The 16553-nt window shown below is 40.6% G+C and overlaps 1 protein-coding gene across 2 annotated transcripts in view; it reads right to left on the bottom strand.

The window, feature by feature from the left end:
- The window catches only part of Fancc (FA complementation group C), a 181791-nt gene that overhangs the window by 16471 nt on the left and 148767 nt on the right, over positions 1-16553 (bottom strand). For both annotated transcript variants that reach the window (XM_090329496.1, XM_090329497.1), the window contains 2 exons: positions 7458-7510; positions 6091-6190 (listed from right to left, as the gene is read on the bottom strand). In XM_090329496.1, coding sequence (XP_090185622.1) covers positions 6091-6190; positions 7458-7510 — 153 coding nt within the window. The remainder of the gene's footprint in view (positions 1-6090; positions 6191-7457; positions 7511-16553) is intronic.

Raw genomic sequence — 16553 nt, 5'->3', positions numbered from 1 at the left:
AGAGAGAGAGAGAGAGAGAGAGAGAGAGAGAGAGAGAGAGAGAGAGAGAGAGAGAGAGAGACAGAGAGGACAGAGAGACAGAGAGACAGAGAGAGAGAGAGACAGAGAGAGAGACAGAGAGAGAGACAGAGAGAGAGACGAGAGAGAGAGAGAGAGAGAGAGAGAGTGAGAGAGAGAGAGAGAGAGAGAGGGGAGAGAGGGGAGAGAGGGGAGAGAGGGGAGAGAGGGGGAGAGAGGGGAGAGAGGGGAGAGAGGGGAGAGAGGGGAGAGAGGGGGGGCGGGGAAGGTACAAAGGTTTTGGAGTACTTTAAAAGGGGGAAGGGTAAAATCTGGAAGACTTCAGGAAGCACACAGGCCCAAAGTACACTGTGTTGCTGCTTGGGTAAATGTGTAAATCCATGTGACCAGCACAGCAATCAAGACCCGGGACATTTCTATCTCCCTTTCCAATACCCTGTAACTTCTACACTCACTCCCAGTACCACACTCTGGCAACTCTTTCAGTGACTTTAGTTTTGCTTATTATTTCATATAAAAAGAACTGATGAGTATATATATTTTTTGTGAATGGTTTCTTTGGCACTATTTTTTAAGAAGGAGTCATTGATGTCACTTTATATAAGCAGTTCATTCTTTTTTTCTTTCTCAAAAGTAGTGACTGCATTATTATAACAATCTGTCCATCCACTGTAGAGCACTGATGAACATTTGGATTGCTTCTGGTTTATGTTGCTACAAACAAAGCTGCAATTACAATTCACATCTGTTATTATGGACAAGTGTTTTTATGACTACAATGCAGAGTAGGTGCCTATATAACTTATATGGCCAGTGGTTTTGCCATTTTATACTCCCATTTTCAAAGCATGAGAATTATTTATTCTACACTCACCAATGTTTGGTGTTGTCAAGCTTATTAATTTAGCCATCCTAATACTTTTGAAACATCATCATATGCATGTATTTTTATTCATGCTTTAATATGCATTTCTTGATGGTAAACAATGTCAAACAATCTTATTGCCATTTTACATAGCTTTTTTGAAATGTGTGTTTAAAAAAATTAAGTTGTTTCTTATGAGGTTGTAGATTTTCATATATTATAGACAAGGATCTTCTGTGATATATGTATTATAAATATGTCCACCTCATTGTGGCTTGCTTGTTTGTTCCATTATAGTATCAAAACTATTAAAAATCCATTCTAATTCTAATTTTTTTGTATTTTTCTTGAATGGTCAATAATTGTTTTTGCATCCTTCTTAGGATGCATCCTTCTGTGATTATCCCAAAATCAAAAAAGGCATTCTATCATATTTTCTCCTAAGAGATTGATACTTTTATGTTCAATAAAGCCTGTAGTCCTCTCTGATTAGTTTCTGTATGCTTTTCAAGGCTGAGTTTGAGATGCATTTACCTCCCAGTTACTCCACAGCATCGGTTGAAAATTTTCCTTTCTTCTTTGAATTGTAACCAAGCCACTCTGTCAAAAATCAACTGACATCAATCTTTTGTATGGTTATCTATCTAGACTCTGTTCTGATCTATGCCTAACCTTTTGCCAGTACCTTCTTGTTTTAATTACTGTAACTTTAAGTGTTGAAATGAGCTAGTAGTATGAGTCCTCTGGTTTCTCAAGACTGAAAGCCTGCAGCTCTGCTATTTCCAACCTTTAGTCAATGCACCTGGGAACCCAATCTTTTCCCAGGAAAACTCTGGGGAGAAGCTCGTGTTTGCTCACTTCTGTTGCCCCTTCAGGGTTCACAGGCTCCATCATTTTGTTCACTTTTTCAGATGCGCTCCCTCCTGACTTCAAGTGGATTGCCTAAATTTATCATTTTTATCTGTGAGATACTTAAAGAGTTTACTACATTATTAGACAGCTGATCTGCTGTAACCTGACCCTGACCTGACTGGCTGCTTGTACTGAGCCAGTCATCATGCAAGCTCAGGAAAAAAGCGTCCTGCTTTTCCTATATGGTTTTTGCCTGCTGCTCCGAGTACACAGGTGGAACTGAACCATGCTGCCCACATCTGTTACAGGGCTGAATGAGTAGAAAGGGAGTGAGAAGAAATAAAGTTAAGCTACACCTTTTTGGGGGATGGCTGGTACAGAGTTTGAACTCAGGACCATATACTTGCTCAGCTAGTGCTCTACCACTTGGTCAATGCTTCCAGACCAGCTTTTTACTAGTTACTTTGAAGATGGACTCTCAGACATTTCTGCCAGGGCTAGCTCCAAACCTTAACTTTCTGTATCTCAGCCTCCTCAGTACCTTGGTTAATAGGTGTGAGCCACTGCCACTCAGTTAAAGGTAAGCATTTCTCATAGCGGGAACGAATGTGAATTAATGGTGTAAATGCTATCAACTGGGCAGTTGAACATCTGCACTCCTAGGAGCTAAGCACTTCTAAGTATCATACAGAATAGCTAGTGCAACCTTTGTAATAGAAAACAAAATCTGGAAACAACCCAAATGCCCACCAAATGGAAAAATGGATACATTGTGGTACATTTGTACAATGGACTCCTATATATCAACATTGACAACAGCCACATATAAACAACATAATATATCATACACAATATATTATATATGTATATGCCAAGGGGAAAAGTCTCAAAAGATGGCATACAGTATGGTACTTTTTTCTTTGCCTACAAAGTATGAAGACAATCATGTTAAAAACATGGCTTATACATATATAGGTAATCAAACTATTTCCAGAAAAAAACAAAGGAATTATAAATATAATATTCTAAGCAGTTTATCTGGGCTGAGAAAGGTATAAGCAGCATAGATAGGGCAGATGGGAAGAAAGAAATAAATTATTTCCACTAGTTAAGAGATAGGGTTTCCTCACATTGTTGGTAGGAATGTAAATTATGCAACCACTCTGGAAAGCAGTACGACAGTTCCTCAAAAGGCTAAACATAGAGCTCCCCCTATGACCCAGCAATCCCACTCCTGGGCACTTACCCAAATGTCTATAAATAAAGACATACTAAAGCTACCAGCACAACCATGTTCATTGCAGCATTATGGAACCAAACCAGATGCCCCTCAGTAGACGAATGGATCAAGAAAATGTATTTATACATAATGGAATTCTATGCTGCTATAAGAAAGAATGACATCACCCCATTTGTAAGGAAATGGAAAGACTTGGAAAAAAATCATATTAAGTGAAGTAAGCCAGATCCAAAGAAACATAGGCTCCATGGTTTCCCTCATCTGTAATCATTAGTATACATCTAGGATTCTTCTAGCTATGTGCATATGGCCATATAGCATGAAGCTGGGTGAACTGAACTCCAGGATATGTAAATAAGAGGTCTATCTTTGTAGTTATTGTTTTAATGTAGTATGTGGAGTTATTTCTTTTCTCCTTTGTTTCCCCTTATAGTTTATCCCCTATTGTTACTGTATCTGACTCTGGCACTTAGTATACTGTATATACATTTATTTGTTCATTTGAAAGAGGGAAGGGAAAAACAAGATGATAGAGAGGGGATGAGGGGAGGGAAAGTAGGAGAAAAGCATGGGAAGGGGTATTAATGTTGAAGAAGTAATATACCCACTACCTGATGAATGCAACTGTAACCCCTCTATACATCACCCTGACAATTAAATACATTTAATTAAATTAACTTTTTTAAAGGTAGTATAAAGAGCCATATAAAAAACAAACAAAAAGGGCCAGAGTGTGGCCTAGTGGTAGGGTGCTTGCCTAGGATACATGAAGCCTTGGGTTTGATTTTCTGGTACCACATATACAGATAAAGTTTAAAGTAGTACTGTGGCTCAAGTGGTAGAGCACTTGCCTTGAGGAAAGCCCAAGAACAGTGCTCATGCTCTGAGTTCAAGAGTTTGGACTGGCCAAAACAAACAAACAAACGAACAAAAAACAGTAACAAAAAACAACAACAAAGAGATAGGGTTCCCTGATAATCCTTTTGTTAGGAACGAAAAAGTAAATGGATGAAGCAAAGAAATGAAGCCATGCGTGGACCAAGAATGATAGGATATCCAGGCATCAAGGATGATAATTAGGCCACAGATAGGTAGGGGTCAGGAGTAGTATCAGGAAAATAAATGAAATAATAAGTAGATATGAAGCACATGAAGGTACTTTTTTTTCTTTTTTTTTTCTTTTTTTTTTTTTTTTGCCAGTCCTGGGCCTTGAGCTCAGGGCATGAGCACTGTCCTGGGGCTTTCTAAGGCTAGAGCTCTACTATCTGAGCTACCATACCACTTCTGGCTTTTTTCTATGTACGTGGTACCGAAGAATTGAACTCGGGTCTTCCTGCATGCTAGGCAAGCACTCTACCACTAGGCCCATTGTTCATCTATTTCGAGTCAAAAGTGGGTGGCAACTGCTTGTTTTGTTAGTTTTTCTTTTTGGCTTTTCATTTCTGTCCTACCCATGGCTGGACTCGGTTGGTGGTTCTATTTTCCCAGACAGACAATAACCTGTTCTAAAATTAAAATAACTACACCTGCAGTCCAAATCTGGCGTCCAAGGCCAATAAGAGACTCGGAGCAAAACCAAAATGAAGACACTCAGGCCAGGCTATACCCACTGTCCCAACCTGGGGGTGTCCCAGGACCCCAAGGGTGAAGTTTGCTAGAGGTCAGCTCCTAACTGAGAATATAAGAATGTACAGGGAGGATAACATATTTATATTTATGCTTCAAAGTAAATGAGGGCCAGGCGGTGCTTTTCAGCTGAGCTCTCCTCCCAAATTCCAGGTGTGGATACCACTGATAACACTGCTGTCATCTAGCTAACTTCCCTAGGGAAGAAGAAGATAGGAAAAAATAAATCATAAATATTTATCATTACCTCAAAAGCAGAACCATCTGCTGAAACCTGAGTGGTTTCCTCAGCTTAGTGCTATGTGGAGTTGTAGCAGGGTTGAACACCTAGCTCTGCTCTCCCCAGAGTCTCACAGGGGCCATGCCATCTTTCACTGGAGAGGAGCAGTGGACCAGCACTGCTCTGCATAGTGAAAACGTCACATTATCTCTAAGTCTGTGGCACGAGATACAAAGGCTACTTATAATGGCCACAGGTGAAAATTCTCTGGTTTAAAACAAAAACAAAAGCTCCTGTTTCACACAGTCTTTCTAAATTAGCCAATGGCTCTTACAGCCAGTGTCTAGCCTCTGTTGAGGGGCCCTGGCATCTTCTGCTCACCAACAGCATCTTACATACTTCCTGAGCACTGCCATTCTTGATTCCTCCTTTATAGTTCACTCAAATCATTTCTAGATCTTCTTGAAATTTCCTTTCTCTTCTGGAATCCACTCACATTTGGGTTTCTCTTAGAAATGAAGACACCTTGCCAGACACCAGTGGCTCAGGCCTATAAGCTTAGCTACTAAGGAGGTCGAGATCTGAGGATCGTGGTTTGAAGCCAAGCCGGGTAAGAAAGTCTGTAAGACTCTTATCTCCAATTAACTACTAAAAAGCTGAAGGTACAGCTGTGGCTCATATGGTGGAGTACTAAGCTTGAGCACAAAAGCTCAGGGGCAGTGCCCAGGCTCTGAGTTCAATCCCTAGGATCAGCACCAAAAAATAAAATGAAATAAGGGGAGGGGGGATGTAAAGACATTAATTGCACCAATTTGTGCTCTGTAACCAATGGTATCTCCTACTGGCATATTACAGTTACAGCTTCCTGTTGGACCAAGGGGCAGAGCAGGCACACAAAGCTGGAGATTCCCGTGGGGTTATGTGTGCCAGCATGATAGTAATCTTAAATATGGCAGTGGAAAGAGGCGCCTGGGCACGAAGGCACAGGCAGACCGATTCTGGTTTGACTTTGTGATGGTTTCACCTTTGTGATGAGAATTGGTTGGAAGCCTTCTTCATGAGCACAACAATCTGTTAAACTTTCTGAACATGAGACTGAGGAATATACTAGAGATTGTTGGGGAGGACAGCACCTACAATGTACCATCACAAAAACAAAGTTTCTAAGAAAGTATTCCTTTTAGGTGATTAGCAGCCTTCCTCTCCTGCAGTGAATGAGTACTCTACGAACATACCTCTTTAATGAGTCATACAGACAATGTAACCAACCTCTTTGTTTTCTCTCTCCAGAGCATCTAGGAAGCATCTTGTGAACACTTGCAGAGATGTTACTACTTCTGGGGCTCCATCAGTTTCCAGGATTGCAAACCTGAACAAGGGAAAGGCAGGCCATGACACACTGAAAGCTTCATAGGAGACATTCCTTTTGTACCATAAGCAACAGAGGCATGGCAATTTACCAGATTCCTGTCTCTGGGTGAGAGCAGGAAACACTAGTCACCCTCTTTTTAAGTACTTTCTTTAAGCTACAAGGTACAGAGCTCTTTCTTGTTTCTTAAATTGCTCATTGTTCTTCACAAGCATGTGTGTACTGTAGACTGCAGGTAGCAAATGGACATTTGGCTTTCACAAGCAGCAACAGAGCTGCCCCAGGAGTAGAATGGCTCCCACTGTCACACGAGCAGCAGAAGAATCCAGGTGCAGCTGGTTCAATTTCTATGTATTTTTTTCTATGTATTTTTATACAGTTAACTTCTCTTTGTTTAAGCAAAAACAAAACAAAACAAACTTGGCCTAGCTGTGTTGAAAACACTATCCTACCTTCTTGTCTCTGTGGTCATTTTGCTTGAGGTTGGTGTGTTTCAACACCAACTCAAGTTGTGACTTTATTTGTGTTGCACAGTTTCTTTTTCCTGGGTACTTGCCGTCTGCTCTGGAGCCTCCACGACAGTGGCTATGGGAAGCTGGGGTGGGGAGGGGGGGGGGAGGACAGGTCCAGACCCTGGTACCTTCCATCCATGTAAGGCTGGAAAGGGAGGTGACAAGTTCTCCCAAAGGGATCTCATCTTGAGATCCCCTGGCTGGAACCCCTGGGAACTACTGAGGTGTGCAGCAGCCTCCTTGCCTCACCTCCTCCGCAAAGCTAGCACATGCTCCAGATCAGCCCATTTGCTCAGAATAAATAAAAATTAATGTTGCAAGAAATACACAGGACTTACTCTGCTTTTCCAAAGAGCTCTGTTAAGAATGGCTTTATTTATTTATTTTTGTTGGCTTTAAAGTCTTTTACAAAGATCAGTCAGCCCTCATGTGGTGAGGGAGTATACTGCTGTTTTATTCTGAGCTGGGACGAATCCTACATCAATATTTCATGACACTCATATCTAATTCAGTTCTGCTTTTCTTTCAGTATTAGTCAGATGTAAAAAGGTTAAGGAAAGTTGTCTTAATTCTCAGGCATAGTTATTAAATCCACACTGACTCTTGAGTTGTCACCTCTACCACAAAGCTTAGAGGGATAAGGAAGTCAGAAACTTCCCATAGTGTAGACAGAGACTACTGCAGGACTTCATGTTTATGTTTGAAAGATAAGCATTTTTTAGATCAAATGCTAGTAGGAACAGCATAATATTTACCTGAACATTTCATCAACAATTCTGAATATGGCAGGGTGACAGGCTGCTTGAGGCTACAAAAGGAAAAGATCATGAGAAAGTAAAATACTATGGGCATTTCATCAATAACAACTTGCCTTAGCAGGCAGATGAGCTATCCAGGGCCAGTGGTGACCAGGAAATAGGCCAACTCTGTTGGGCAAGAAAAAATAACAAGTGGTATACAGGAAAACAAATAAGTACAAATGCAAGCACTAGTTCTCTTTAACCAAGGGATTATGGGCAAGATCTTTTTCTTTTTTTTTCACTCCTATGTACCTTACTTTCTCTAAAAAGCCCACGAGGAGAGAAATACGGGTTTCACTGATAATTAAAAAAAAAATACTTTCTACCAGAATGCCACCATAGAAACTCAGTATGTGTTGCCTGTTTTACTTAAATGTGCCTCTTGCCTGAACTCCTCACTTGGCTTAGAAGTACCACAAGGTTAGGTTAGGTCTCTCCAGCAGCTATCTATTTTTCCTGCTTATATGGTTAAAATGTTACATATATAGGAAACCAGTGACTATTGCCAAAATGGATTAAAGCAACTTTGTATTTAGTATAGTATACATTAGCAGGTTTAATTCCAGATGAAAAGGAGATTAACAAAAAAAAATGGTACTACCATCCTAAATGTTGAAAGACATCCAGTCTGTTGCTAGAGTATTTGGAAACAAGTTTCAATGACTGAACTCCACAGCAGCTGTCCTAGCCTCCTGTGGCCTGGGTTAGGGTTTCAGTCAACCTGGCCTAGGTGCCATATTCATTTTTTGGCTACAGCTGAAAGCATGATTTTATGATAAAGAACAATATCCATTTGTTCTACAAACCCCATATTTTAATAGTAGCATCCAAATGGGAGGTTCAAAAGGACATTTCTTTTGAGTCATATTGCACTTGATAACTACCCTTGGAAAACATTTTTCTCAGTCCCCTCCCTCCACTGAACAAGACAATGTGCTTGGCTTCAGAAGTTCTCTAGGCCACCCTGAAGAAAGCATGGTGCTCATGTCCACAGGCTTCAGGACTTTTTCTGTTCTCATATGGTAACTTGTAACATTGAGCGTGTGCCATCTAGTGGTCTCACGCCATCACTACAGGCTGCCGCAGAAGGCTCCAGCAAGGTGTTTGGACTGCCACTTATTCAAGTGATGAGATGATCTTCTAATGATTAATTATTGTGATTTGTAACTTAACTTCCGTACTACTGGAGTATCCTGTGATATCATATACTTCATTGATGTGAATTTTTATTTAAAAGGAGCAAAATTGGAATTCTCATAGATAAACTCATTCCTTAAAGTAATTCAACATAACAAAGAACGACAGACAGGTTACTTAGCAAGTGAGTTATCTGTCGGCTGCTCCTTGTAAATAATAAGTTATTATGAGGTGACTGGATACATATCCTAGAAGTAGTTGTAAGTTTTTACGCATTCAAAATTTTAAAAAGGCAAACAAGGAAAAGCAAACTGTATGACTTGCAAAAAGTTAAATTTACCAGAACAGGTTTTTTTTGCAATTTTATGCCTAGATAACTTGCCTTTAAAGAAGTGTTCTAAGACCCTAAAGTACTGCATTAAGATCCCACAGCACTGCTGTGTGCCTTCAGACAAATAAAATACACAAAGCCAGAAAGTGAACTAATAAAAAATAAGACCAGAACTGAAAGTAGTAAAACAGAATCATTTCCTCTTGTTCTAAATTGTTTACCCCAGAGCCACTACAGATCAGATACCAGGCTGAAGATCCTTCAGTTCTAATTACATGTATTTCTAAATGCTAGAGGCAGATGATCCAAAGGATAGAGACTACATGAAAACCGCAGTGGGAAGCAAGTAAGAATGTTCTAACACAACTTGTCAAAAGAGAACAAGTTGGAAGTTATGAGCGGGCACAGAAATGGGATAAAAAGTGAATAGGAGTGCTCACTATACATTGGAAAATCATCTATAGAACTTGTAGGTAGGTATGGGAGGGAAAAACTGGGAAACAGTAAGGGAAAGAGTCACACTGTCTAAAAAGAAATGTACTCATTACATGATTTATTTAACTCTTAACTGTTCTGTACATCACTTTTATGACAACAATAAAAATACAAGAACTCTTTTTTGGCCAGTCCTGGGCTTGTACTCAGGGGCTGGGCACTGTCCTTGGACTTTCTCAAGGCTAGCGATCTACCACTTGAGCCACAGCACCACTTTTGGATTTTTCTGTGTATATAGTACTGAGGAATCGAACCCAGGGCTTCCTGTATGCTAGGCAAGCACTCTACCATTAGGCCACACTCACAGCCCTAGACTTAGCTTCGATGTAGTGTTTTCAAGAAAAACAGCTCAATCAAATGTTTCCAATCAGTATCTTCAGGCTGTGTGGAATCTGCCTGTTCTCAACCATGTAAATAAATGGGTTCTCTCTATTTCCATTCCCCCACCCCAAATACTTCAGACTCTTGGTTACTCACAGCCTGCGTCCATAATCTGGTTTAAATTTTGTAAGAGGTAGGAGGCCAAGATGCAACAGAACCTTTCTGTGAACACTACTTTCTCATATACACCCTTTACTGACAGTTTTTAAAATGAGAACTTTTATACTTCCTGAGCACATAATTTTAGGGTCAGTGAGTCTCCTCATGAGGACTGAAGTAGTCTGAAGTCAAACATATGTCCCTGGGCCATCAGACTAGAAAAACATACTTTGCTGCTCTTAACAAGAGAATCTGCTATAGAACTAAGGTCTTAATGAGTTTTGGAAGCTTCATCTCCTGCTACTTCTTTACAACCTGTATGTGGAAAGGCAAATATTTAGCCCTTTGATAACTGGCTTCCTGGTCAAATGGGACATTCCAGCAACACACTCCTGGCCACTCTGTATCCCAGGACTCAAGAGCCAGCTCTGAAACCCCAAGATCTGTGGGATTATCATATCTACAAATACAAGGAAAGAAAAAGAAATGCTTTCTTGGATTCCATCTGCTCAATCTGTTTTTCTCCAATCCACTCAAATCTGCTCTTTCTTAAACTCTTCTCCATCTGGCCTAATGATTTTCACTTAGATATTTTCAACTCTGGGGAAACCATGTCACTAGGAGACCCTCAATAACTTGACTTCTATCCTTCTTTCCTCCATCAATCCTCTCACCAAATGCTGGAGATGATAATGATGGCGACTCACATCTCCTTTGCCTTCCTTTCATGTGGACCAGACTGTTCTGTCAAGCATGCTTCCTCTACAAATAACTTTCTCTTTAATTTACCCATCCGCCCCTGGCTATCTTCCACAGATACTCACACCTGTACTGTTTATATCTGCCAAACTTAGGGCAGCTCATTCCCATCTCTCAAGGAAGCTAGGGAAATGGCATCTATTCTGGGGAAGTTCCAGTAACAATGGGAGGAGAGGTGAGGGCAAGGTAGCCTGTCGGATTTTCTAGGGCTGCCTGATGTTTATTTAATCTATTTTCAGATGGACTCATCAATGATTACAAACCACTAGGGGCCTAAGGACATGCGAGGGGGTGGAGAGGAAGGGAGAGAGGCAGGAAGGCAGGCAGGCAGAAGACAGACAGAGCAGAAAGGGAACTCATACTATTATTTAAGGTAATTCACAGATGAAAGTAAATGCCTCTTACAAAACATAGATATTGGGCCGGAAGTGTAGCCTAGTGGTAGAGTGCCTGTCTAGCATGCACGAAACCCTAGGTTCAATTTTTTGATACAACATACACAGAAAAAGCTGAAAGTGGTACTGTGACTCAAGGGTAAGAGTGCCCTGAGAAAGCTCAAAGACAGTGCCCAGAACCTGAGTTCAGGCCCAGGACTGACTGGCAAAACCCAAAACATAAATATTGAAGGAACAGAAAAAAACATCTCAAGTTCTTTTCAGTGGTAACCTTTCATAAATATACACACACACACACACACACACACACACACACACACACACACATATATATATATATTTCCCATTTAGAATCAAGAAGATAGTTGCAGATGAGTGAGAAGTTGAAGTTCAGTAAGTTTGGAATAGATTCTCTTCTCATGACCTATTTTAATATACTTTAGGAATGTAAAAATATAATAATTGATATGTATTTTATATATTATTTTATAATACAAATATTTGTGTAATTAGGATTCAACAGCAAAATGTCTCTGTGGCAAAAAGAAAATCTATGTAAGAACATTCACATCTATCATGTAAAATAAGGCACCTTTTATAAATAAGTGATTTCCTTTACACCATGTTAATCTTTTCTATTTTCAAACTGTTAGACATAAAACTAAGTACGTCTTTTACATTTTAGCTTCTTTTTTGTTCTAAACATTCAAGTCTTTTACAACAAATCTAAGCATGGAAGAATTATTCTTTCCTCTATAATCTTTACCAGATGTTGTTTATATTATAGGCCTTTTTTCAGTACTCTATAAAGCAATTATTGTTTAATTAGTGATAAATCTGCCATTCCTGAACCTAAAAACTTAACAAGTACCAAATGTACTTTAATATTTTAAATTTACACATGCTTTCTCAGTATTGGGACACAGGAGATCCAGATCTGAAATCCCCCAACTCTGGTCCCTGTCCTCACCCAATGCATGGTAGAACCTTAGAGGGGAGGAATTCCTCAGTCCTCACTGCCGCTGAGCACAGTCTCTCTGTGGCAGGGGCCTCCAGGTCCACTATTGTTCTACTCACTCCTATTGTTTTTTCCTTTTCTCTCTTCAGGACTAGCTGGTTTCAAAGTCCTGCAACCCCAACAATGCAAACTTATCTTTGCAATTTGGGCTCTTTAGACAATGCAGGGACGCCTGGTGCCCCCTTGAGGCTGATAGTGGAGAGTGCAGCTGCTGTCTCAGGCAGATCTCAGCTTTACTGACTGCAGACAGAAGCCCCTGCTGTAATTTTCTACTCCAGCACAGTTAAATCATGAACCTCAATTTTTGTTAAATTACAAGCTTCTCATTTAAGAGCTCACAGGAAATGCTTAAAAGTATTCCAATGAAAATACAAAAAAGGGAAGTTCTAAAACACTAGCAAAAAGCTTCATGTTCAGAAAAATGAAGACTTCAGGACAGGCAGCTAAGTCTTCAATGCAATATTTACCTAACAAGATATTGGGCATTTGGTCTTTTTAGAAGAAAAATTTGTTCTTTCTTTGACAAGGGTATAACTGCTATGTGGAGAATAAAGGAAAAGCAACTCTGTCCTACAGAAGACACTGAAGGGCCTGGGGGCTTTTTATTATTAAGTCCTTACTAGACACAGAAATACTATTTTTCAAGCCATGAAGACTTCTAGGAAGAAGAGCTAATTAGGAATATTCTCTGATTCAAGATTTAAATAAAACAAAAATGAAAGCCATTTTGCCTCTGGTCCTGCCCTGGTACTGCTCCTCTTTAGGGCAGATCTCTGGAGGAAAGAGAGGGGAGTAGATCCTCTAGATCCACTGGGGTGGTGGCAGCAGGCGGGGGAGCCCACAAACAAGTGCACAGAGGGCATGGGAACCAGGGTGCCCCAGGCCCTGGCATGTAGCACAGCTCGGCAGCCAAGCACAGGGCCATCCTGCCACCCAGCCAGCCTTCTCATTCAAATGTGGAATCCAAACAATAGCTTTTTGGACTCCATAACCACAACTGTAACAGGAAAACATAACATCCTTGATTCAGGGCCAGCCTTGGGAAACTAAACAGTGCCAAGAAACCTGCATAATTAGCAAATGGCTTTCACTTTTTTGTGTGTGACATCAGCTTCTAAGGTCAAATCTGAGGCTAGGGATTAACGTCTCCTGGTGTCTGTGCTGTCAAGGAAAACACAAGGCCATCTGCTTTAGAAAGTTTCAGTCTGCACAATAAGTGACAAACTGGGGCTAATATCTCAATTTATTTGAGGGCCACCACCTGCGGCAGACAACCATGCACAGGCTGCCAAAAGGTAAGCCTTAAAAGTACAGGTTTGAAAACATATTTTGATTTTTAAAGTTAAACATGTGTATATATTTCTATGAATTTAATTTGTTTCATATGTATGTATGTATGCACATATGTATGTATATCATTTGGAATTCAGGCGACATTAGACTAATTCCTGACTATTCATAGTCTTAATGGGAAAATACCAGGTTTCTGAAGTCCCTGAAAGGACAAAGGGCATTTGAGAGGGTCATTACATTTTGTCCAGTACTTTTATCAGTTTTTGCTACATTTTGGTAACTACAGAATTTCCAGGACTCATTCTGACTAGTCCCAAGAGATGGAAATATAATTAACAGTGTTCCATATAAAACACAAGTTACGTAGACCATCACACTTTAATGACTCTCAGAATCCAGCTCTAATGTAATAGGCATCAGGTTTCCTTTGGAGCAAAGTGAAGCAGTCTTGCACTAGGTCACACAGATCTGATACCTGTGCATAGTCCTGTCACTGCACTCAGATACTGTGCTGCGATAAATGAATCAGATGATGCAATTAGGAAGCAAGTTCTTCAGGTTACCCCTCTAATCACTAAGCGAGGTCACAGGCTTATTCCAGACTCCTTGGCTTTCTACCACTCCAGGCCCAGGATGCCATAGGAGAGCAGTCCACACCAATCAGGGGCTTCCAGCTCATCGTTTGTATTGTAATTGCCTCCTTGAACCATGAGGTCACATCCTGTCAATGCCACAATAAATTAAACCAAATAACACCCTCTAGAATCTCCTGTTAGCCATAACAAAAGCTCTGAATCACTATACACATGATCTGATAAATGCTGTGGGAAATCAACAGACTTTGGGGCTGTTTGAAGGGAGAGGTTATAGCCAACTATCAACTGAGACCAGAAGATTATACAAAGTGATGTGCAAGGATAAGAACTCCCCCTCTCCCTGTCCCTTTCTCCTTTCTCTCCCTCTTTCCTACTGTGCTTGCTAAAAGCCACTCCAGCCCCAGTATCCCAGGTAAAAGGCCAAGGTTTCTCTTCAAAAAAGAACCACAAGGATGAATTGATGGTTCACAGCACCATCAATGGAACAGCATTTTCTACTGACAGAAGACTTAAGGAAAATTTATTATGCACCACACGCAAATAGCTTTGTGTCTGTACTGTGTCACTGAAAAACAACAACAATAACAACAACAACAACAACAACAACAACATATACTGAGCACAGTTATGTTCGAAACAAAGCATTCTAGCAGGCAGTTAAGATAATTTATTATCTTAAATCACATGGAATGAGCTGTCAGAGGACTTTCCAAAGATATTTTTGTGCCAGTACTGGGGCTTTAACTCAGGACCTGGGTTCTGACCCTTAGTTTCTTCCTTCAAGCTGGTTCTCCAATACTTGAGCTGCACTTTTTGCTGGTTAGCTAGCGATGAGTCTCACAGACTTTACTGTCCAGGCTAGCTTTAAATCATGATCCTCAAATCTCAGGCTCCTGAGTAGCTAGAATTCCAAGTATGAGCCACTGGAACCTGGCTGGATTTTTTTCCTTTTTATTATGCTGTAATTATTTTAAAATAAGGTGTATTCTTATTTCTTGTTTAATTCTCTTGAAAATGGTGAGGTCACGCAGTAGTAAAAAATACCCTCCTGGGCTTTCACAATTTTAACATATACCTATCTTTCTTTTTTGGTCAGACATTATATCCTTTCAGGTTAGGTACAATCAGTCAGATGCAGTTGCTTGCAAGTGAAAGCAATATGGCTAATCAAGCTTCCCTGTGGACAATCCATCCCCACTCTCTGGGAAGGCAGAGACCACGGAACAAAAGAACAGCAGGGCCTAGTCCAGAGAGACAAATGGAGAAAGAAGCATTTGGATTCTCATACACTGTTTCCAACATGAAAGAAAAAGAAGAAAATATGAATTTTCACCAGAATTAAATAGTTTAAGGTGTCCAGGAGGGGAAGCCTCAGTGCTTTCCAGCCTGAGCCACAGCCATGGCAGACAACCCCATCCCATGGGATAAGGCTGTTAGGCTCTGCTCTTGGAACTCATCGAGAGACAATTCTGTGCCCCATCCCATAGGTGATAGAGGGATGTTGATTGAGGTCCCTAGATGGCAGATGCCATGACACCTGTATGGTCACAATATCTATCTAGCTGTACTGTAATTCTTATAAATCTAAGGAAATTGTATTTTAATTATGATTAGTGTGATTATATACTGACAATAGCAGTTAGCACAGATAGCTGACAATATCAGCTCCACTCGGAGTTTTTTTTTTTTTCTGTAACACATATGATTGAGAAGTGGAGGGCTGACAGTCACCTTCATAAGCGAGGAACTGGGAGCCAAATTAACAACTGTGCACTAGATGATGTCTGATGCTCTTCCTCCAAAGCTGGACACTTACAAGCTAAGACAGAACACCCTCTATGAGAAGAAATGATAGGTGCTATCAGATTGTGATTTTAGACACATTCCACCTGTGGCTCTGACATGAGAGTCTATACTGTGATGTGAAAAAAGGCAGCTGGAGGCCTTGCCAAGTGAACAAGTCCTTCATTTCATTGGTGACAACTTGCTGGCAATTCAGACCCATCTGAGTGTGTCTGTTCTCATGGACCATTTGGAAAATTTCTTCTCTGGATGTGCAACATTTGATTCCTCCTGCCTCGCCCTCCTGAGTATCTCCGACTACAGGTGAGTACTATCATGCTCAGTTTCCTCGGCCTACACTTCCTTTTTCTATACACTGTTTTTGTGTGTTTATCAAGAAATTAATTCATTTGACAGACTACCTGGGCTTATTATTAGATAAAAGGACCTTTTAAGAAAACATAACCCCGGGTTAGGAGTTTGGCCTAGTGGTAGAGTGCTTGCCTAGCATGCACAAAGGCCCAGATTCGAGTACTACATACGTAGAAAAAAGCTGGAAGTGGTGCTGTGGTTCAAGTGGTAGAGCTCTAGCCTTAAGAAAAAAATCCAAGGGCAGTGCTCAGGCCCTGAGTTCAAGCCCCACAACTGGCAAGAAGGAAGAAAGGAAGGAAGGAAGGAAGGGAGGAAGGGAGGGAGGGAAGGAGGGAGGAAAGGAAAGGAAAGGAAAGGAAAGGAAAGGAAAGGAAAGGAAAGGAAAGGAAAGGA

Source organism: Megascapheus bottae, chromosome 3, assembly GCF_031878675.1.
Source record: "Megascapheus bottae isolate mThoBot1 chromosome 3, mThoBot2.hap1, whole genome shotgun sequence".
Taxonomy (NCBI): domain Eukaryota; kingdom Metazoa; phylum Chordata; class Mammalia; order Rodentia; family Geomyidae; genus Megascapheus; species Megascapheus bottae.
Note: the sequence above shows the minus strand (reverse complement) of the source record. Positions and strands in the feature narration are given on the sequence as shown.